This window comes from Chrysemys picta, chromosome 15 (assembly GCF_011386835.1).
Source record: "Chrysemys picta bellii isolate R12L10 chromosome 15, ASM1138683v2, whole genome shotgun sequence".
Classification (NCBI taxonomy): Eukaryota; Metazoa; Chordata; order Testudines; family Emydidae; genus Chrysemys; species Chrysemys picta.
Window position 1 is genome coordinate 22591749 of NC_088805.1, and position 24070 is coordinate 22615818.

The 24070-nt window shown below is 42.7% G+C and overlaps 1 protein-coding gene across 19 annotated transcripts in view; it reads left to right on the forward strand.

Moving 5' to 3' along the window:
- The window catches only part of RIMBP2 (RIMS binding protein 2), a 359348-nt gene that overhangs the window by 306117 nt on the left and 29161 nt on the right, over nucleotides 1–24070 (forward strand). For 11 of the 19 annotated variants that reach the window (XM_024101539.3, XM_065568590.1, XM_042852536.2 and 8 more), the window contains 4 exons: nucleotides 4776–4927; nucleotides 5296–5763; nucleotides 9980–10129; nucleotides 18542–18700. In XM_024101539.3, coding sequence (XP_023957307.2) covers nucleotides 4776–4927; nucleotides 5296–5763; nucleotides 9980–10129; nucleotides 18542–18700 — 929 coding nt within the window. Of the gene's footprint in view, nucleotides 1–4775; nucleotides 4928–5295; nucleotides 5764–9979; nucleotides 10130–18541; nucleotides 18701–22194; nucleotides 22927–24070 lie in introns of all 19 variants that reach the window. The other 8 variants (XM_024101538.3, XM_065568596.1, XM_065568592.1 and 5 more) reach the window with 1 other exon arrangement.

Consider the following 24070-nt stretch of genomic DNA (forward strand, 5'->3'; position numbering starts at 1 on the left):
CCCCCAACAATATGACACTTTTATTCGCTGTCTCCATCATCCATTCCTTGTCCTCTGGCAACTCATCTTCATCACCAGATCACTGGTTGTAATGGTAGTTGTTGAAGTTCTGCAGATACAGGGGAATCATATTTCCTGAACTAGCAACAGACATGAGAATTGCACCAAGCTGTGCAGAGTCCAGAGAGATAGCGAGGATAAAAAGCAGTGCATGAAACTGGGAAGTTTTAAAAAGGCACAAAAATGATGGGCTAGAATAAATATGATGGGGTGGAGAAAGTGGCATTGTGGGAACTTCACCCCCAGTTTCCAGAAATCCCTGGTGAATTGCTGGTATCCTACAAAGCACTGCAAAAATCTCCCACAAGGCATTGCACCAGACTAGGATACCTACCCATGATGCACCACATCTTCTGTTGATGCAACAAGTTATTGTGAGGTGCTGTGCAGCATCAGTGCAAGCTGCCAAGTGCATGGGCTCAAGCGACATGCAGCTGCTGACTTTTGTAAGCTGACAGAATGTCAGACTACCACACTTTGTAGTGTAGACACAGCCATAGGGACATGCTTAACTTTAAGCATGACCGTAATCCTTTTGAAGTCTGGGATTACAGACATGCTAAAGTTAGCCAGAGGTTTAAGTACTTTGCTGAATCAGGGCCACGGAAAACTTAAACTGTGCAACCTACTGTAGTCAAGTCTTGATGTCTGTTACCTGCCACATAAGCCCTTCAGTTTTAAAAGTTGGTCACCCACCGACTCCTCCATACCCCGGATTGATTTGGCTGACTCATTCCCACCAGTCTGATGGAACCAGTTTAATGTCTTACGCACTGAGGTGGTGATTAGCTGCCTGATTTTCATGTGCAGGGTACCCCCGTTTCACACAAACTTCTTGTGGAGTTATAAGTGCACCTCTTAAAAGCAGGCCCTGGAGGTGTAAATTCTGTGGTGTTTGTATTAGGGCCTGTGAGGTTATTAAATATACTTAGCTGAGATGACACTCTCATAAACCACATGTTCCTCAGCCTTTGGCAAACACAGCACTTATGATTATACTTACAATTAAAGACAAAGCCCTACAAAGTGGTCATTTAAAACTCAGGTTTCATGACTGACTGCCGTCTGCATGGAGAGCGCCTTTGCTTTGAATTAGTACAAGTCTCAAGAGGTTCTTTGGGTTGTGATGGACTGACATGAAAACTGGACAGCTCTCCTTTGCCTTGCTGGCTGAGACATAAGGAATTGACTTGCACTCGAGGAGCTGAAATAGTCACTGCATCTTTCAGCGAAAAAAAATCCTATTTCCCTCTCCTCTACTCAGCCATGGTTTCCCGCGAACTGGAAGGTTGGCTTGCACTTGGACTTTGCTCACAGGAGCACTACAAGCAAGCCCCGTTGTAGTCAGCGAACCACCTTGCTAACCAGAAACACAGGAGAAAAGACGCAGCATGTATCACGATACATTTATTTTTACAGGGCGGGAGTGAGACGAGGGGCTGTTTAGTTCTTTCTGACCTTATCTAAGTAAAGCCCCCTTCTGCCTATAATGGCCTGAACTGTAACGAAATGGCTACAGTGTGTACTGATGCCCTCTAGAGCAGTGGTCCCCAACGCGGTGCCCACGGGTGTCATGGCACCCGCCGGGCCATTTATGTGCGCCCGCCTAGTGCCCAGCAGGGGAGAGAAGCCGTGGGGACAGAGAACTCTGGGGCTGCAGGCACCGGTGTTCTCTGTCCTCGCAGCTTCTCTCTTCTCTCTGGATTCATATATTATGTAATATTAAATATGATGTTTTTTGTATTATTTAATGTACAAATACAAAATAAGCCTGGAAAAATTGTTGGCGCCCACACACTCTTCTGAAAACATGTATGTGCTACTGGCCACAAAAAGGTTGGGGACCACTGCTCTAGAGGATAGAACTTGGTAACATCGATGGCCTTATTGGCTTCTTGCCAGCCTCCTAAGACCCATGTTTTACCTAGTTTACAGCTTCATCGTTTTCTTTTCTCTAAAAACAAATGCACAGTAACAGTATGTGTTGGTTCTTGTGTTGCCCTTGATAGATGAATTGAAATTGGTTGTGTTAAGTTCTATGGCAAAAAAAAAGAAATTTGCAACTGCTCAGCTGTGTCCTCCGCCAGCAATCCCAGAAAGATGGGGGTGGCCTGTGGCCACCCCCGCTTTGAAAGCTTCTTAACGTGATAAACTTACTAGGATTTGACAGTTAAATTAACACAACAGGCTATATGAAATATAAACGAACTAATAATCTCCAAGATATTTTTATTTTGGGTTTCCAGCCAACACGGGGCTATTTATAGTAGGTTCAATAATGTGTTTTAATTAGGGATGTACTGAACATTCTAGTAGGTTAATGTATTTTCAATGTCTTAAAAGACTGAGTTTTGGTTTAATTTTTTTTTTCCAGTGCAGCGTGGAGGCTTTGAGCCTAATTCCCATTTACATTGAGGCCCCCTTCATGCCACGCTGGTGGAGTGAAGTAAAGTTATGCTGACTATTATGTCCCCTTTGCACAGTGTGAATGAGAATGTGGCCCTTTGACTGTCTCACAGTCAAGCTGATTTTACCTTGGAGGCTGGTGGCATTTGGGCAGGCAGAATGTTTCTGTGGAAGAATGCTCAGGGGTGGATCTTACACCTACTTTTTGAGGTGTAGAAACAGCTCCACTCAGTGTGGCGGGTAAAGGGGTCATGCCCCAATCCAGTAACGTCTCCTTCTGGGCACTGAGAGTGTTAATGTTTCCCTTGCACTCAAGGAAAGCAAACAGAAGGATTCAGCCTACCCCTTTCATCCTCTGCCCTTCTCTTTGGCCCCTCCAATACACAGCCTTTCACAAGGGGCAATTACAGTCTATCCCCAGCCATGGTCCATCCCATCCTTTATAAAGCCATAGCCCCATGTCCTTGGATTTGACCAGCATTCTGTGCATCTCTTGACACAAGCTTTCTTCTGGACTTCTGCATTCACCATTGTTATTGTTTTCTCTACAAATGAAACCACGATTGTGTCCAAAATGGCAGGTAATATTAAAAGTTATTCTCTGCATAATAAAAATGACAGTAAGTAGCACATATTATTTTTAAAATGGAGCTGTATTCTGTAAGGTGTATTATTCAAGGGATTTCTGCAGGCAAAGGACCCCCATGTTGTATTTTTTTCAGCAAGATGTGATCTGATACAGTGCATGGTGCTTCTGAATTTCATGCAATAGCTGGTTTGAAATGTTTTCCTGTCCTCCTCCCTCACAGCCCTCCCACAATACTCACTAAGCGGAAAAGAAATCCGTAATATTTGCAGTAAGATGGTGTCTAATATAGGCACTATCCCAGCCCTTCCTTGCAGCAGCCTTCCAGGTATCACTGATGCAGAACAAAGGGCATGTTATAATGTACAGTAGAACTCAGAGTTAAGTACACCAGAGTTATGAACTGACCGGTCAACTGCACACTTCATTTAGAACTGGAAGTATGCAATCAGGCAGCAGAAGAGACCAAAAAAAAAAATGCAAATACAGTACGTACAGTGTTAGCGTAAACTGCTAAAGAAAAGGGAAAGCAACATTTTTTTTTCTGCATAGTAAAGTTTCAAAACTTTATTAAGTCAATGTTCGGTTGTAAACTTTTGAAGAAAGAACCATAACATTTTGTTCGGAGTTACGAACATTCCAGAATTATGAACAACCCCCATTCCCGAGGTGTTCCTAATACTGAGGTTCTGCTGTACCACAAACACTAGTGTAAATCACCTAGGCGAGTTGTTTCTGCTGGTAATTAAACTAACACTGGTTTACTGCTGATCTTGCAAAGGGTAAGGTGGGGTGAGATGAGGGATCAGCTGTGTCTCAGCCTCATTGGTTCAGAGTACTGCTGAAATGGGTCTGTTTCATTGTAATTTTGTTGTATTTAGCAAATATCTCAAGAAAATTCTGGTCTGCAGGGGGCCTGGTTCGTTTTCTACCACCAGCACCTCCTCCTCATGTGCTGCTTCTACTGGTGGTGCTTTGAAATGTCAAAATCAGGTCCCAGCACGCAGTGTTCTGTACTGATCTTTGTCTCAGAGGCGTGGTCTGAGGTAGTCTGTAGCCAGTTGTAACAGGTTTCCGTACACACTAATGTGTCTCCTTGACAATTCTCCCACCACCTTTTATATTTACCTCTCCCCACATTCAGAAGAATTGAAGCACTTTTACAAGAGCTAGGGGAAAAGGTAAGTACAGGATGAGAAACAATGTATTTCCCTTTCCATTTTGTGATTAAAATAACCTAGAGGGAGCAGGGTCTGGTAGATAGGTCACTAGGCTGAGAGGCAGCAGATCCTAGGTTCAATTCGTGGCTCCGTGACTGACCTGCTCTGGGATCTTGGGTAAGTCACATCACATCTCAGTGCTCTAGTTTTCCCTTCTATAAAATGGGGCTAGTGATACTTAGCTCTCCTTTGTTAAAGTGCTTTGAGAAACATGGACCCAAATTAAAAGTGATGGATTTGACCCACATATTTTCCTAATAATTATCAAAAAAAAGCAAGGAAAGCATGTCTGGCTAATGAACTCAATACAAACCTTTCCCACAGTTCAAGGTGTGAGGACAATTAGCCCTGTTATGTATGAAAATGTATCTTCCCTATATGCAGACAGGGTGATAAAAAATCCGCAGTCCTCAAGAATCACAGCAGACCTTGAAGTGGTCTGTTTAGTTTAAAGCATGAAATGTAAAAGAATTGAATGATAAACAAGGCTTTTGTTCTCCTAGGTCCTCCAGCTCCACCTCAAGATATTACCATACAGGCTGGGTCCACACCAGCTACTATACAGGTGTCCTGGAAACCACCAACCCTTACATCCACAGGGACCTCCAACGGAGCAAACGTTACTGGCTATGGTGTTTATGCAAAAGGCCAAAGGGTAAGCTTTCTTTTGCTTGTTACAGTGATCAGCAGCTAGAGATGTGCAGTTAGATTAACAGGAAAAGGCAGCAGTTCATGGTTGGCTGAGTTGTTCTGGGTTTCACTGCAGCTATTTTGTCACTTCATTATTTGCCTGGTTTGTAAGTTGGCTATGGCGTTCCTGTATGTAAACTCATCAGGAAGACATAGCTGTTCAGACAAGCCTAGCTGAAGTGTTACAGCTGATTGGTGCGAATCGATACAGACCTGCAGTGCTGATTATTGCAGCCAACGGGCAACACTTTGCAAGAGCCTAGGAAGCCTTTCATGGTGGCAATGGGAGGAAATGTCTTTTCAGACTTTTAAGTTGCTTGTTTATGTGTTCAGGTGGCAGAGGTGATCTTTCCAACAGCAGAGAACACCTTCGTGGAGCTCATGAGAATACGGAACGTAGAAGCTAAGGAAGTTACCGTGAGAACACTTTCCGCACAAGGGGAATCTGTGGACTCTTGCGTTGCTGCCATTCCACCTGACCTATTGGTGCCTCCAATCCCTCACCCTCGGACTGCTCCCAAATCGAAGCCATTAGCAAGTGCCGGGGCCCCAGATACCAAAGATGAACATTTAGGTCCACGTTTAAAAATGGATGAGTCGTGGGAGCAGACTCGTTCAGCATCCCCCATTCATGGACACACATTGGAGCCTCCTACCCCCAACTTTCAAAGCCCGCTTCAAGGAAGGAGGTCTCCCTCGCCTAATCGAATACTCCCTCAGCCGCAAGGCACACCCGTCCCGAACACTGTTGCTAAAGCCATGGCGAGAGAAGCTGCCCAGCGGGTTGCAGAGAACAACAGGGTAAGGCAAGCTCTTTCTTACACCCTGTCATATAGAGTGGCTTGGTTGCAAATCATTTAGGAAAAAGGGTTTTAAAAGGTAGATCACCTTTGATATTAAAGTTCCATTTATAAATACTTTATAAAGGGTTAATAACTGATTGATAAAAAGTTAATCCATTGTTGTAGAGTCCATTAGGTTTGTAGGTTATTTAAGAAAAACAAAAGCAAATATAGTACAGTACAGTGTTAAAAGTAAACTGCTAAAGAAAAGGGAAAGCAACATTTTTCTTCTGCATAGTAAAGTTTCAAAACGTTATTAAGTCAATGTTCAGTTGTAAACTTTTGAAGGAACAGCCATAATGTCTAATATGTCTAATAACTATGTCTAATAACAATCTATAACTCTTTCTACTGATGTGCTTACAAGCACCTAGAACATCATATCTGTACCGGGAATCTTCTGTGAATGAAATCTATTAAATCTAAAGCTTACATAAGTGATTAAACCTTTTATAAACCAGTTATAAATTCAACACTAATATAAACTGTGACCAGAATCTACTCCCAGATGTTTGAATGGATACTCTGACCATAAAGCACAGAGATATTGTAATGTGCTGTCCTTTGACCTCTTGCTGATAACCCCAAAGATTCTTAAAAATGGAAATATATTTTTTTAAAAATCTGGTTTATTTTTGGCCAAATAGGTTAAACATTTAGCTCCCCACACCGTGTCACTTGGGCTTCTTACCACAGTTAAAGTCAATAACAAAATACTAAGCCTTCAGCCTCAAGGCTTGGGAACAGAGCCACCTGATCTGTAAGAAGAAAAATGTCTGTGAAAGTGTGACCAACAAAGAGCTGTTATACATTAAGCCCCTGGAGCTTGCTAATGCTGAGCTCTGGCAGCTCACTAGAGAGAGCAGGTTGCAGAGGTGCGAGCCCTTTAGTCACCGAAATCACTGTGTTGGTTGCAATTGCAGGCTCAAAGAGTTAAGCCCCAGGAACAGACATCAAGAGCAGTCTGGTTGAATATAGCATCTAAGAGGGAGAGTAGTAAGAGGTGACGTTTCATTCTAAAAGTATAAACACCCACGCACGTAGGGTTTGTTACATCGTCACTGACGCACCAGATGTGACTAGGTAGTGCAGAACATTGTGTTCCTGGGATGATTCATTGCATTCGATACCAGCTGAAGCTCTGTAACCCCAAAGGCTAGCAGATTTCTTTCACTAACCTGGCCCGGCCGATGTGGATCTCCATAAGCTGCTGTTACTTTTCTGGGCAGAATTTGGCCCTTATGCAATAGCATCCCTGACGTCAACATCTAACCCCCTCCCCCCAAAAAGGGCTGAATCAACGTGCTCAGCTCGATGACCAATGAACCATGCAGGCAAACCTTAGAGAGTGAGATGAGACTGGCACCCTGTAGCTGTTGCTTTCACCTTGCCCTCAAATTAATCTGCCTGGCAGTCTCAGGGCATTGCCCAGTACAGATGAACTAGACAGTCTCAAAAATAAACCCACCAAAAAACATTCCTGAAAACATTTGATCATTTCCTATTTCCTACATGGGGCAATTTCCCAAGACCCCAGCTTTTAAAATGTCAGGTGATATTCATATTTAATTAATTTATTTTTCTATTAATATCCTTGCTTGAAATTCCTTGTGAACTAATTAAATTAAGTTATTAGCATATGGGTGTGCTCAGTCTAGGAATAGCTGTGCATGACTGTCAGGTTGTTCTTTATTTACCATCCAAACTTGTTCTTTATGATGGTTTCTTTGTTTTGATGAATACTGTTAATGATACAATGCTGCAGGGTCTTTGGGGCAATCTATCCCCACAAATGTATTAGGCAATTAAATAAGGCAGTTTCAGTGTTAAAGCAGTAATTAACAGCAGAAGGAGAGTAAAGTGAAGCTATATCGTTTAGGGGGAAAGGGCATACATTTGTGGATGAGATTTCAAAAACTATGGGCAGTCAGTGAGGTGGAGAGAGCACACCTAGAGGCTGTTCTGCACAGCAGAGCTGCAAAGGAGAAGGCTGTCCCCCCAGCAGTGGTGCAAGGGCAGACAGGAGGATGAGTGGAGTGATTGGGAAGAGGACAGAGAGAGACGTTCCCTGAGGTGGGATGGAACAGATATTATAGACCCCAGTTCTTCAAAGCACTTAAACATATGCTTACGTCCATCTCTGTTCAGCAAAGCATTGAGGGATGTTTCATAGAAGTCAAAAGATGAACTTGTGTCTATCGGAGAAAAGTTGAACAAATGCTTATTTTTCAGATTTTTAAAGGTTTCTTTAGGCACCTCAGGTACCTGAATATCTTTAAAATCTGGACCTAAATGCTTTCTTAACCAGGGCCCTAACAACTAAGAGGGGAATTTAAAACTGCACACTGAAATGGGTGAGCAAACTAAGGCTCTGCAAATGCTTATCCGTGGGCATAACTTGGCCCACCAGAATAAAGTCCTATAGACCTCAGTGGAGCTACTCAGGTCCATAAACGTAAGCATTTGTTTGCAGGATTGAGGCATAAGTCAACTTAGCCCATTGGTTCATATTAACACCAAATATTTTATTTTCTCTTATTTGACCCAGCACTGCAAAAACCTATTAATGGTACGTTCTCTGGATACCTCATGCAACAAAAGAGACCTTTGAACGCTACAAAATGAATGCAACATGAGAAAAGCCACCTGGGCCAATACACATTGATTAGCATCCTTTTTCTTGATTTGTTTGTCAAAACAAAAGTGCACAAACCGTATCTGATTGACAGCTGAGCTCAGCTCATGAGAATGAGATTCTGTCCTAAATTCTTAAAGGTGTGGGAATTGGGGGGGGGGAGAAAACAAAACCATCAAACCCAGTTATATAATGACAAACAAGTTTGGATGTCAATTGCATTACAGCTGATCCTTCTAAAAAGCAAATGGCAAATCGGAAAGGATGACCTGGACACAAGGATATGTATTAGGGGAGCACAAGTGATTCTATTTTGGGTGGCTACTGGGATGAATGTAAGATAGATGGAGCAATAATGATTAGCTAGAGAATGACTGCAGTTTAAGGGAAGGGGGCTGAGAAACTTTTTTTAGTTTTTGCAAAATCACTGATCTACATTCCAAAACATGTTTAATTAGATTCACGTTTGGATTAGTAATTAGTAAATCTTCAAAGGTTCAATGCAGGAGACTATGCAAAAGTTCAGGGGCTAGATTCACTCTGGGGTAAGCCAGCTTCTGCCAGCAACACCTATGGTACATAGTCCTCAGTAGTGGAAATCCTCTTTGTACTGGGTGGCAGTGGTATAAGCCGCTGGAGCCCCCATGTACCTCTAACCAGAAAGCTGGATGGTATGGACTGAGGAGGGCTTGTGGTCAGCAGGATCTAGTGATTGAGGGTAAAATTCACCTTGATGCAGAGGATCAGCACAAGTGCTTACGCCTTCACAATAAGAAAGCTTTAGTGAGGTTTCGGTGGTGCACAGACATTGTGCTGGTCCTCTGCATAGGGGTGAATTTCCCCATCTGTGCATTGCCGAGACAATTTCTGCCAATGGGATTCCTGTGGGATCCCCTGGAAGAGATTAAAAAAAGGATTTAATAGAAATTAAAAGAAGCCCCCCCTCTGTTCTCCCCGAGAGGGAGTGCCCTATGGGTGCAAAGTCCTGTGCTTTTCAGGAAAGTGGCACATGCAAAAGGAGAAATTGTTCTCCACTTAGTTCTAACACACACGAGTCGAGGCACTGACTAGTAATGACCACAGTTCAATTCAGCATCTTCAGGGGCAGAACTCTGGTTTTATGTCTTCTCTGAAAGCACGGTGCCTTCAACATCATGTTGAGACATTTGTTTCAGTAATGACTCAAGGAAAGAGCTCTACCTACTGCATCCCCCACACCATTTCCTGGAACATCTAGGTGTTCTTTAGAGATTACCCATCCAAGTACCCACCCAGCCTACACTCACTTAGCTTGTGAAATGTGATGGGATTCTAGCACAAGGAGGTACATGCCAGTGAGTGAGACCAGTGAAAGGGCTATGAGTTAAAGGAACCAGAAGTTTATCATTTGAGTTTAAGCCATGTGTATATTTAAATGTGCTCTTGAGGAGTCTTAGAGGCAGCAGACCTGGAATCATTAACATCTCTTTGTTGGCTTGCTGGAAACAATGTAGGTGAAGCGGGGTGCCCGCTTTTCTTTACCATGTTGGTGTTTTGTCAGATGGAGAGAAGGAGTGTGTTTAGCGAAAGGAGTAATATGGCACATTATGCAAACTCAGATGAGGAGGAAGACGGCTACGATTCTCCCAGCATTAAAAGAAGAGGGGCTTCTGTCGACGATTTCTTAAAAGGCTCAGAGCTTGGAAAGCAGGTAATTAATGTGACCTCGTTATGGTAATAAGGAGAGATGCAGGTCTGCAATGTATTGAAAATATTTTATGACGCTCAACACATTAACCACAGCACTATCATTCTGCTGACTGTCAAACCGATACGCTCTATGGCTAAGCAGCCAGACTTGTACGGAGTTAGATGAATAGGCTTTTCTACTCCTACAGCATTATACTGCCTTCTAGAAGCTGAACGTCTTTTTAACTGTCTGGCCCTTTGCTCATTATAAAGGCTGGTATGTTATAAAGGCTGATATATGAATCTCTGTTTGTTACAACTAGCAACAACCTTAATAACTGAAAAAGAAGGTAAGTGGAGACATTTTTGAATCTGGGCTTTCTCTGCATTATGCTTTATTTTTACATCTATTAAGGTGCTATAAGACAAAAAAGGGCTTGGAATTTTTTGTGTCATTTAAAAGCCATGAAATGTCATCCTTACAAGCAAGGAGCTGGTACGGTATGTCCCTGGCGTGCTGCAGGAGGGAGAAAGATGCTGTCAGAAGAATTTCCTAAACCTGGTCTTCAGCCTCACCTACTGAAAGCACTACAAGACCACTTAATTTTTTACTTTCAAGTGAGCTGAGCCCCCTATTACAGCAAAGTAAAAATAGGGTTGGAACTTTTTCTTAGCGTGTTACAATATCTTGTTGGCAGAATACTCCCAAGTTCTGATATTGGACATAATTAGAGATGTGTAGCCTTTTATTTTATTTAAAATGAATTTTGTACTGTGGTATTACACCACCTTGGGTTCGGCTCTGGTGACTACAGTTTCAAGCTCAACGGAATGAAAGTCACCTCTGCTACTTGCTTCAGATTTAGAATCTCTAGTAACACATAAAGGCCAAGGATAGTGACCACACACACATTCACAAGTACAAGGTCTAGTCTGTTTTACAAGTTTTATTCATGTTACACAATTAAAGTCATGATTGCCCAAGGATATAGAAATTCTAGACAGACCTATGCACAAGTTACAAATATGGTTATACTCGCATCTTCCTAGATAATGTTAGGGTGTGATGGGTCTCTCATGGGTTGATCATCAGTAGAGGGATGGTTCCTGCTGGAGTTTTCCCATAGGAAGTTCAGTTTTCCTAATCTGGGCACCCTCTTTTTATAATGTGATTCTGACTATACCTCATTAGCAGTTACGCACATCGTGCACCCTGTGGTTAGGGCATGTATAGAAAAATGTGACTACTGGGTATCTTGTAAGCAAAAAATTACTCTTAATGTTAATTTTTCACATCATCACCCATTCCCGTAATCTTGTGGCATAGGGTCATTCTTTGGTCACTTACTTAGGTCAAGCGTTTCTTAAGCCAATGGCCTAGTATTAGAGTTACCATACGTCCTCTTTTTCCCGGACATGTCTGGCTTTTCGGCAGTCAAACCCCCGTCCGGGGGGAATTGCCAAAAAGCCGAACATGTCAGGGAAAATGGCGGCTCTGTTTAAGAGCCGGGCTGCCTGAACGCTACCGGCTTCGGGCAGCCCCTGTGCCTCCGGATCCTGCGCCGCCGGAGCCCGGGAGGGGAAGTGCCCGGCTGGGGGCGCAGGGTCTGGAGGCAGGGGGGCTGCCCGAAGCCGGTAGCGCTCGGGCAGCCCGGCTCTTAAACAGAGCCTCCAGCCGCCGGGGCTCTGTGTAACTGACACAGTGTCAGTTACACAGAGCCCCAGCCACTGGAGGCTCTATTTAAGAACCGGGCTGCCCGAGAGCTACCGGCTTCGGGCAGCCCCCTTGCCTCCGGACCCTGCGCCCCCAGCCGGGCACTTCCCCTCCCGGGCTCCGGCGGCGCAGGGTCCGGAGGCACGGGGGCTGCCCGAAGCCGGTAGCGCTGGGGCAGCCCGGCTCTTAAACAGAGCCTAAGAGGAGCAGAGCCTCCAGCTGCGGGGGCTCTGCTCCTCTTCGGCTCTGTGTAACTTATACAGTGTAAGTTACGCAGAGCCGCCGGAGCCCCGGAGGGGAAGTGCCCGGCTGGGGGCACAGGGTCCGGAGGCATAGGGGCTGCCCAAAGCCCGAGCGCTACCGGCTTCACGGTTTGCTGGGCAGCCTCCAGACCCTGTGCCCCCGGCTGGGCGCTTCCCTTCCCGGGCTCCAGCTGCGCTAGGGAAGCGCCGGCTGGGGGCGCAGGGTCTGGGGGCTGCCCGGGAAACCGTGATGCTGGTAGCACTGGGGCAGCCCTTTCCCCCTGGCTGGGAGTGGGAGGGAGGAGGGGGCGGAGTTAGGGTGGGGAAGGGGCGGAGCTGTGGCGGGGCTAGGGGTGGGGAAATGGGCGGGGCCATGGCCCGTGGAGGGTCCTCTTTTTTTATTTATGAGATATGGTAACCCTACCTAGTATGGCTAAGCTAAAATCTTACAGGCCTCAGCCTGTAGGCCTTGCATTTCAGCCCTACTTACTTAGATAACTAATGCATACTTATTCCTTCTAACTACAGATCAAGCTTATACTTCTATAATCCTACAATTTAACGCTATTTAGTATACAATGATTATATATGACATACCATGTTAGTTAATCATAACATCACACAATAAATGAACAACAAACTAAAATCATTGGCTACAGATGAGGTCAAGCAGTGACATTTGCTTTGCACACACAGGTTTCCTGGGTGTTCTGGGATTTTGGTTCAGCTCATTATCAAGAGAGTGGCATTTGTAAGATATTGATATTGTTTTGGATTTTAAATCCCCTCAAAGATGTTTGGCTTGGGGGGTTGGTTCCATCTGTAGAGGCAGTAGTTCAAATTTGTAGAACTCCTGCACACAGGTTGCACCTACAAACGATATACATGCTCTCCAGACACATGTGCAAGGTGCATCTGAGTCTGCAGCTATGGAAATTGTGTATTCAAAACACACTGTTACATGGAAGTATCTGATTGCACATGCAATTACCTGACTTGTGCAGCAAATGAGCAGTTTGCAGGCGAAACTTAAAGGGGCACCAGGTTGATTAAACCAATAGATGTAATACAATTTAAAATTATTTTGTGTGCATCTAGGCCAAGATTTTCTAAAGCGACTATTGATTACATAAGGAAGTCTGGTCCATTATTTAGGTGCTAGCCTGGCATTCCGGAGAGCTAGGTTCAGTTCCCTACAGTGCCACAGACATCCTGTGTGACCTTGGGCAAGTCACTCAGTATCTTTCTGCCTAGGTTTCCCCAACTGTAAAATGGGAACAGTAGCACTGCCCTGTATCACAAGAGTGTTGGAAGGACATTAAAAATTGTAAGGTGCTCAGACGCTACAATAATGGGAGTCGTATAGAAAACTAATATAGATTTTAGTTGTCTCCATTTTTGTAAGCCCACTTTGAAACCCTTGTCTGTTTTACTGATAGAACAGTTCCTAAGTGCATTAACCCATTGTGACACTTTCTCGAGATACCCAGGATTGTGATCTCCTTGTACTGTAACCCCCTGCCTCAGTGAGAGAGAGAGACTTGATTGTGCTTAACTGGGTGTCAGATCTGTGACACCATCCAATCTCCTCAGGGCCATGCCAGCCCTTGTTTTGCCTTGCAGGTTAGCAACAGGTGCACCCCAGACCCCTTTGTAGTGTTCCCCCGCAGTTTCCAGCTCTTAACCACTGGACACTCACAGAAATTACCAGGTAAGCTGTCCCAAAAGACCAATACACACACCTGCTTGTTTGATTCAACAGAGGATCAGCTCCTATATAACATCCCAGCACTGATATATTTATAGTGAGAACAGTCATAAATTAAGGCTAAGATTTAAAAGATAGTGAGTAGGGATAACAATGGGAAGAGAAATGATGACATATAAAACAAAAAGTATAATACATTTCCTAGAGTTTAAACTTAACTTTAACAGGCTAACAGCCTAAAGTAGTTTCTGTCACCTAAAGCTCTCTCTCAGCATCTCCAGCCAACATGGTCGGGATCCCCCTTTCATGAATGCAAAAATCACTGTCCTTTTTGCTTCCTCAGTAAAGGATAAAGGGGTGTCCTGTTGGCCTTCTTTTTATATCCCCAAAGTTCATGATTTTGTTCCCCGAGTCAGGATGAACCCCCTTGGTTTATTCCCTGGTGTGTTGGCTCCATGTTACCTTCACAGCCACATTTTGACATGGTATGCAAACGGCCTTCCATTGTGTTGGCTTACAATGCCTTTGTTATATGTGAACTGAGGCAGGCAGGTGAATATACATCCTTTGTCTGGTCAAAACCTGCCTGACAACCCTGTTTTGATTCAGATTTTAAAACAGTATATGTACACAACTCCTTAAATATCATCCTTACATATATCTCACAATGATTGAGGACCAGTATGACATAAGCTTTTATTAGACCTCACTTGATCCTCTTACTATGAAAACAGCATATTGGGTGTAGTGAGTTTGTCAGGCCTCTCAGGAGTTACTGTTACGGAACAGTGAACCCTTTGCCAGTTGGCATTGATGGGTTCTTAGGGTCACACCGAGTTAGGGTGACCAGATAGCAAGTCTGAAAAAATGGGACACCTTTATTTTGGGGTGGGAGGGGCTATAGTTGCGTATAGAAGACAAAGCCCCTAACATCAGGACATATGGTTACCCTACACCTACTGTGCCAAAATACCCTATTCCTTTCCCCTAAAAAGTAACACTTTAAAGTTTCTCAGCTCAATAGAGGAATTCTGTTTCGTGAGGCAGCTGTTCTGTGTTGATTAAATACAAATTGATTATTACCTGTTTATATTTCAGCTATATAAGAGAGGCCCCTACTAGCAGCTTAATTGCTCATTTGAACTATTTATGAAAACTGAACAACTGCACTGCATAATTTGTTAGTAAAGAACCAATTTCTGCATTTTTTATACGTAATTCTACTACATCCAGACCTAACCAGGAAGTTTAATAGGAGGTGGTTTTTTTTAATAAGATTTTAGGCGTGATTGTGGTCAAATGCAGTTTTGAAAGAATCTGGTAGTTTATTTCACTATAAGGCAATCAATAGTTTGTTAGCTTATTATAGTGTGGCTTTAGTCTGTGGGTACCAATTTGTATTCTGAAGTTGATGCCATACTGGGCATTTATGCCCAATTAAAAGCTTTTGGCATGAAGTAGATAGAAAGAAAGAAATCAAAGCAGGCAACCACAAATACAGGTAAAAAGGATGTTGTTCAACAGTGGTGTTCTGTTGTTACTAATGACTGCCACGGTCTGTAATTGTGTAATATAATATATGGATTTAAAAAAATTCCATTTGTGATTATATAGATCACATCCCTTCCAAATCAAAACAGTCACTGGATCTGCCACAGACTTTCCTGTGTGACTTTGGACAAGGCAATTAGGATTTTTAAAGGCTAACTACCATTGAAATAAAAATATTCCAGGCTTACCCTTGACTACACTGCGACTACTCACTGCCTTAAAGTTAAGGCTGTGCATGGGTTTGCAGGATGGGGGCCCAAAACACAATGATTTTTGAAAAGTCTGTTTAAATAGTTTGAGCTGCAATATCTTGTTACGTGCCCATTAGATGCTTCAATATTTTGTAATGAATTAATCTATTACCAACACAGAATGTAATTGTACAATTATTGCTTACATAAATTTGAGCTAATTGCATTACATGTCTTAACAAGTTCCAACACCTCAATTAGAAGGTTTTCATTAAATAATTGGTGGGTATTTAACAGACACCTCCGTTATTAAATCAAAAGCAGATAAGCATTGGAGATAGTTTGAAAGGTTCCTGCTATGTAGCTGTGCAGCTTTTCTCTGGCAATAACAACCTTTGATAATCTACACGATATCACAAACGCGGCTCTCAGTTACACAGTGCAGCCCCCAATGAGGTCCCTTGGGGATAACTGAGAACAGGATTTGACTCACTGAAATTGGAAGTAAGATTCCATTGGAATGGCACGGGTGAAAGTGAGAGCACCAGACCGAATTCTGGGAGTCTTTCATTTCATAAACTAACTGAAAGCATTAACTCCTACAGTGGCTTTTGTTCTTAAAATTACCCTCTCATCGTAATACAGCTGTGGGAAACTGAAAACATTAATGGGTTTGATCCCATTCCCTTGGATAGCAACAAAGTGTTCATAAAGGGCTGGATCTCACAACCCTCAATAATAACAATCCTTAGCTTTTATACATAGACCACAAAGTATTTTACAGTGGAAAGTAAGTATCCTTATCTGCATTTTACATAGGGGACAGGGAGGCTTAGAGAGAAGTGACTTGCCCAAAGTCACACAGTAGATCAGCAGCAGAACTGTGAATAGAACTATGGTCTTCTGCCTCCCAGGCCAGCGCCTGATCTACTGGACCAAGCTGGCTCCCATAAGTAATGAAAGAAGAATCTTAGCATTAATGAACATCTCATACAGCTGAGGCACATTGTAGAGCAGGGGTCGGCAACGTTCAGCACGCGGCTTGCCAGGGTAAGCACTCTGGCGGGCCGGGCCAGTTTTATTTACCTGCTGACGCAGCAGGTTCGGCCGATCGCGGCCCCCACTGGCCGCGGTTCACTGTCCCGGGCCAATGGGGGCGGCGAGAAGCCGCGGCCAGCACATCGCTCACCCGCACCGCTTCTCGCTGCCCCCATTGGCCCGGGACGGCGAACCGTGGCCAATGGGGGCCGCGATCAGCTGAACCTGCCGCGTCAGCAGGCAAATAAAACTGACCCGGCCCGCCAGGGTACTTACCCTGGCGAGCCGCATGCCGAACGTTGCCGACCCCGTTGTAGAGATACACACTGAGATCTCCAGAACTATCTTCTAGGGATCAAGAGAGTGCAAGTCTGCTGTAATATTTGGAGAGTGAACATATTTTCACTTCAGGGTAATTGCTTACTGCAGACATTTAATTTCATTTCTGGAAGTTTACAGCAGTTTATTGATGCCAATACATTATGGAACTATAGGAATTGATTCTGGTCTACGAAGATTGTTTCTGCTGTAGTATTTCTTCTGGGGAAATAGAGTAACTTCTGCTCCTTGACATTCTAGTATTTCAGTAACTTATTCTCCAAAATTCTTTTTCTGATGCAAATAGGTTTGCTCCTGGAAATTGTCTCTACAGCATACAGTACAGCTCCCTTGACACTGAAGGTGGGACTGAGCTGGGTAGTTCACATTTGAATCTGAACATATCTAGACCGAAGGGTGTTTGGAACCTAGCCTCTGCTCTGGCCCATTATAGAAATGCAGGGCTAGATCCTTGTCTAGCGTAAATCAGTATACACTGGAATACACCAGCTGAGGATCTGTCCCATGAAATTTGGATCTGGAGCCAAACTTCACATTTCAAATATATTCAGACCTGGAATTTCTGTTTGGGCCTACCCTATCCTGAACTGATATGCTTCAGACTCAAACTGTATATAAAGAGCTGTACTTTTTTGCTGGCCGTATTTTGAGAATGGGAAGATTACACCAACAGAGTAGGAAGATGTGTTATCGGCTACATTGAGATTTGCATTTTAGTTTTTACACAGTGCACATGTGAGACTTTTGGGCCCATAATTTTTAAGTGGGCCTCAACTTAATCATTTGCACAAGCAGATGAAACTGCTTACCGATCTGAAGCACCAGTGTGATTTTGTACAGAAAATTAGATGCCTCATTTTAAAAATATACCTGTACATGTAGAATCACAGTAATGTTCGGTTTGTTATCTGGACTGTGGATATAAATCATGACACTAGTAAAGCAAAACAAGAATTTACCAAAGACAGTTAAATTTAACAGCAGCAATTCAATAAAATAGCTAATTTCTTCCATCCGTTTCACCTAGTTGAAAACACAGACAATTTAGTGGAACTAACTCTAGCAGGACATAAAATTCTATCAATTCTTCTCCCTAGATGCCTGAATAGAATGAGATCATTGACCCTCATAAGCCAGTGAAAATTTACAATATAGAAACATTATGTAAGAACTAAATGGTGCTCTTGAAGAGTCACGTGGGGTTTACTGTTAGATATAGCAAACATCAGATATGACAACGAAGAGTAGCTGACGTGTGAATGGAATTCACGATCTCAGTTAGAGCCTTCAACAGATGGTCAGCAAATCCACTGACACATGCAGGGCCTTGGGTAAACCAAGGGGGGAGGGGTTTAATCGGGGTCTCATGAGGTTTGTGGTTGGAGTGGAAGTGCAAGTGTAATGCTGGTTGGATCATCTGTAAGGACTGAATCCAGGATTTCTGGAACTTAAGGTGTGAGCAAGCTAATACACCTCTATATTAACAAGCCACTTGAGCGCTACTGAGAGTTGCACCTGGGTAGTGTGGGTTACATAAGGTATTATTGCAACATTCAAGCTGCCAGTTGCTGCCTTGCCCCCCATTTGTGGGGGCACTGTCACTTCAGATTTTAAACCTTGCAGCTCTTTTCTTTTCTATCCCATCCAATAGCCGCACTACTGCCAGGGTGAGGAGTACCATACGGAGAGCAGTAGGGGCTCCGACTTATCCGATATCATGGAGGAAGATGAAGAAGAGCTGTACTCAGAAATGCAGCTGGAGGATGGAGGAAGAAGACGAGTCAGTGTAACATCACACAACACACTCAAGGTAAGAGTGACAGAAAAGGGGGGTTTAAACTTCAGAGAAGGGCAAGCCAAATTCTTCCTTCCTTCCACGCACTTTTTTGTTAGTCTGCTGTGGACATTACAGTTCACAGTGGCCTACAGACTAGAACTGGGATGAATACTGTTCATAAAGTAAAGTTCCCCTTATGAAGTCCACTTAATACTCAATTCTCTGGTATTAACCAAGAGCTTCACATATTGAAGACTGTCCTGGGCTGTTATGCAATTATCTGTTTTGCTGAGCATTTGGGGGTGCTGCTGTGCTGCAGTATATTGGACGTGCACCCAGATCACTAGAGGTTTTCTGATGTGTGCGAGTGCATGCGTGCACATCCACACACATGTCTTTGAATTTAAATCTTCTGTGGACATCCTCTCCATATTACTGACCAGGTTTTTGGAACTAACCCCCGGGATCCTTCTAGTGCATGCTAGTAATAGATTTGGGGAGTTTTATTCAGTGCAATATGGATTCCCAATAGCGTGGATAAAGCCCATAGTCATTAATCTTAGTGCCGCGATCATTAATGAGCTTCTGGTGGCAGAGGAGACAATGGCAAATATGTCAGGAATGATGTCCCAAACACTGCATAAGAGGATTCATCCTACAAGGTGATTTTATTCATCTGATTAGAATACACACTGCAAACACTAAACTTTCCCAACATAGAATTTCTGTTTTCTGTAATATGACATATAGTAACTGCTTCTTATGTGTATACCATGCTAAGATGCTTCTTCTTAACAAGCTATATGACTGAAATTATACAGAAACCTACAGGTCGTTCTTCCCACAGCCAAAATGCTGTGTTACTAAAGAACGTGCTATACCCTTATGCAAAGTACATACATAGGGATATTGTAACCATTGCTATAACTGCTTCTATATAGTTTATACACAGACTTATGATTTTATGCAACTTATAAAAACATTCTGTCAAGTACATTTTCAGAAAAAAATCTTTCATTCTCCTGTTTAGTATCCTTATAAAAGCTTGAAAATGAAATGGCTCTGACTGCCACTAGGCAAACACTGAATTATCCCTAGGCTTCTCTGGTTCTTTACTTTTTACATCTGCATTAACGGTACTGTCAGCCCAACTCTGAACACATGGGTCAGATCCTCAGCTGGGGTAAATCATCATAGCTCTGTTAAAGTCAGTGGGTATATGCTGATTTAATGCAATCTGAGGAGCTGCCCCAAGGTTCATTGTTAACGTCTGTTGTTTGAATGGCTGTGCAGAAGCAGAATTTCATGTGAGAATGCCACATAAATTTAGGGCACATGGAGTACGTTTAGAATTTGGAGGACGCTCACCACTGCATTTATAACTATATTGCTTTAAGTTTTAGATCAGATTCTAGAACTAAAATACTTGACAGTGTCCCTGATTTGCTAGATCCGATTCAGCTTTGCAGCTGCTGTAATTAAAAAAGAAACAAAAAACACATTAATTGAACTCTTTCAAATGCATATGCGATTTGCATTTGAAAGTACACCAACCCATGCACTTTGAGCTATGATTGCAGATAGCTGACATTCAGTATTTTCTGTACCGAGTTAATAGATACCCTCATGCAAAAGGAAAGTGTATGAGATACATGACTCACTTTACTGTGCCATTATTATTCCCTTCAGTTGCTCTCCAGATAAAGGCTGATGTGTAAACTAGAAGGAGATCCCAACTTGAATATCAGGTTGGAGCATCCATGAAACTTAAGGATGTTTGGAGTCTGATCAAAATTATTCCTAATGCATATTTATTTATATTTTTTCCATATTTATGGCACCTTTTCAAAAAAGCTCTGGGAAGATAGACAATTAAGAAGTGTATTAAAAAATCATTCACATGAATACAGTAGAACCTATGAGTTAGGAACACATTGGGAATGGAGGTTGTTCATAACTCTGAAATGTTCATAACTCTGAACAAAACATTACGGGTGTTCTTTCAAAAGCTTACAACTGAACATTGACTTCATACAGCTTTGAAACTTTACTATGCAGAAGAAAAATGCTGCTTTCCCTTTATTTTTTAAGTAGTTTACGTTTAACACAGCACTGTACTGTATTTGCCCTTTTATTTTTGGCTCTGCTGCCTCTTTATTGCGTACTTCCGGTTCCAAATGAGGCGTGTAGTTGACCGATAAGTTCATAATTCTGGTGTTTGTAACTCTACGGTTCTACTGTAGTGTCAAAAATTAACTCTTTAAAAACTCTCTAGCCTTTGAAGAAAACTAAAGCAAAAGGCAGCTCAATCTGTCTGCTCAGAGACAGCCTGAGCAACGGGCTTTGTAATGTCCCTGGAATGTCAGCAAACTCAGGCTCTGTTGGATCAAAGGGGAAGGAGAATTCCAAAGTCACTTAGAAGATCCTGCCCTTGCTACCCACACGTATGAATCCAGGCATGTCTGCTCAGAAGTCCCAAGCTGATTGCTGTCATTGGGGTAAAGTACAGAGGGGGTGGTCTCCATGATCCAAATAGCTAAGGGCTCCATAGATCAAAGCCAATACCTCTTTTCTCATTAATTTGGATAGCCCAGCATCTGCTTCAAAGTCCCAGAGAGACACATTTGCACAGGATCCTTCAATTACACTATTCCTCAATTTTTGTAAGCCTAATATAAAATGTGTCTTTTATTTCATTTATCTAAGCTGTTCAGATTTTATTCACTCCATTGTAGTTCTTTCTTATATCTGGTATGTACCGAGACTTATATTTGGGTCAAGTAACAGGTTGCTTGTCAAGTAAGAGTTTCATTAAGCAGATTTATGATGATAGATCCAGTTTGGACCAATGGCTGCAGGTAGCCCCCAGTTCTCAGGGTCTTTTTTGTGGAAGCCAAGCTTAAAGAGGGTGCAATTTTTATGAGGTTGTGGAGGGCACAAGAACTCCTGTTTTGGCATTTACAGGGAGCCCTGTATGACTTCATACCCGCCCTGAGTTTGCTGTCTTCGGGCAGGACGGCATTGTGGAGTTTCTTGTTAATCACCTAGGATGCTTTAACAGGTGCAAAGCAAGAGAGAAAACTCTGCTGTAGAAAGTGTTCCGAGATATGCTCCATGGACGAAAACAATCCCAGCTTGGCATAGAGCACAAAGAACACTAAGCACTAGCGCCATATTCTAACTTCACCTCCACTCTCACCACGGCTGAACTTGTATGCAGCTTTTATTGCTTTGTGTTGAATGCATGGGTTTATTCTTGTTAAAGCATCACAATATCAGCTGTGTTTGTACTGACCTCCCCTGTTCTATCTGACACCAAGCCAACTTAATCATGTCTTTATTTTCAGATTCCTGTTCAGAGCATGACATCCCCCTCACTGAATAAACTGCATGCCTTATGTTTGCCATTGCTCTAAAACTAATTCTGTCTTTATTTTTCTTTCCTCCTCCCCCTTTTCCCCTCCCATTTTATTTTTATCACGCACTGTTTGTTCCCCACCTGTTTTTTAACATCACATATTGTTAAGGAATGCTCAAAGAATAGGACCACTGAAGCCGCTTTTTTGGAACGGCCTGACTTTTCACAGCAGATACACCACAGTAAAAAGCTTTTCAGTATCCCAGAAGTAGCCGAAGAGGATGTTGAATATTCTGAACTATTGCACAAACAGGGTTTTGGTACGCCCTATAAAATGAAACCTATGGTAGCTAGCTGCACTAGACCACTTAGACCCTACAATCAAGACAAACAGCACAACTTCTGGTACCCAGCCAAGCACAGAATTTCAGGCATGGAGGATTTTGCTTCAGAAGACAAAGGATATAACTACAGTAGATCCTTAACGAGAAGCCCTGACAGCGGACTAGACTGTGGAAGTGAGGAAGAAGAATCTCGTTTTAATTTCAGAAATGCTTATGATTTGATTTCTGCCAATGTTGCGCCTAGCTGTTGTGCAGAGACAGATAACTGTTCATGCAGAAAAAGCACAAAGCCATTGCTTGCTCGCAGGAAAACTTTAACCAGGCAAAGCAGCATTGAAGAAGACTTCGATGACCTGGGTCCTTCCTTTATAGAGCCCAGAAGTGAGGAGGCCAAGCCCAGTTATGAGAGAAAGTCTGAGTCTCAAAAATGCAATAGAACAGATCATTTGACTAGCAAAGATGTTCAGCGAGTCTGGAAGATCAACTTACAAGTGAATGACTCTAGGGCAGCTGTTCCACATGCAGAGCCATCCCACAGAGATGCAGAAGACTCTCTGGTGTGTGAAATAAAACTTCCTTCTAACATCTGCCTGTCAAATCCATCTCTTTTCTTTCTTTTCTTTTCCTCCTCCCACTTCTTTTGATTTTTTTTTCTTAAAATCCATCTTTGGGACCTATCTACTGGTGGTTGTTTCATTTCTTTCCTCCCCACATGATTTTTTATTTATTAATCTGCATTTTGCTTGACAAGCTTCTTTTGTATCATGCTGAAATCAGTTTAATTTGCTTTACAACAATGATTTTCCCACAGAACAAATTACAATAATGGCTGCTTTTGTTAAAGGACAACTGAATCTAAATTTTAATTAAGGGTTAGCTGAACTATAATTTTCCAAAAGTTTGTTTTTATCTTTAAAGTGACTATCAGAATATTGCTTTAAAAAGTAAAAATAGGTTTTATTTTTAACTGGAAAAAAGAAAGCATTTCACAAAATTTTTATTTTGATGGTCTGTCTTAAAGATTCCATTTTGTCATGTTGTTTTTGCTCTCCTCACTCCCAGATTTTCAGGAATTGCTCTTCATCTTCAGTCCTTCTCTCTGGGCAAGTACCAAGAAATATCTTCCCCCAGTGACAGTGACCAAGCAAGCTTCTTGGAGTCACAGGATTCATCATGTTTCCATTCTCCACCTTCTTCCTTCACTGTCACTTCTTTGCCCTCTTTTTTTAGACCATCACTTCTTGCCTTTGAAGTTGCAGACTGCATCTCCAAATGAGATTGCAGACAAACGGCTTCTTCCAGAGGGACAAGCCAAGACCGTTCCACATCTTAATCCACAAGGGTGCCTCTGTGATCCTGCCTGTTTGCATTTCTATATATTAGCCCACAAAAGAGCCTTCATGAATTTGCATCTTTAGGCCTCTCTGTTCCCAAAAAGAACTAAATACGTTTTTTAGCCTCTCATCTGCAACTGTCTCCAATCTAATGTCTTATGTAAGAGTAGATTCAGCTGCTGCTGTATGCCTAGCCCAGCAGTTTATTCTGAACTGATCATTTAAAAACTCTCCTATTAAAATTGGTGCCAAGGCTGCATTTAATCTCAGCTGTTGAAAGAGACGCCCTGGAAAGCATTAAAATAATAACATTTATTGCAAATTAGTGAACAGAAAGAGAACCAGCTGTGGTGTGAGGTGAAATTTG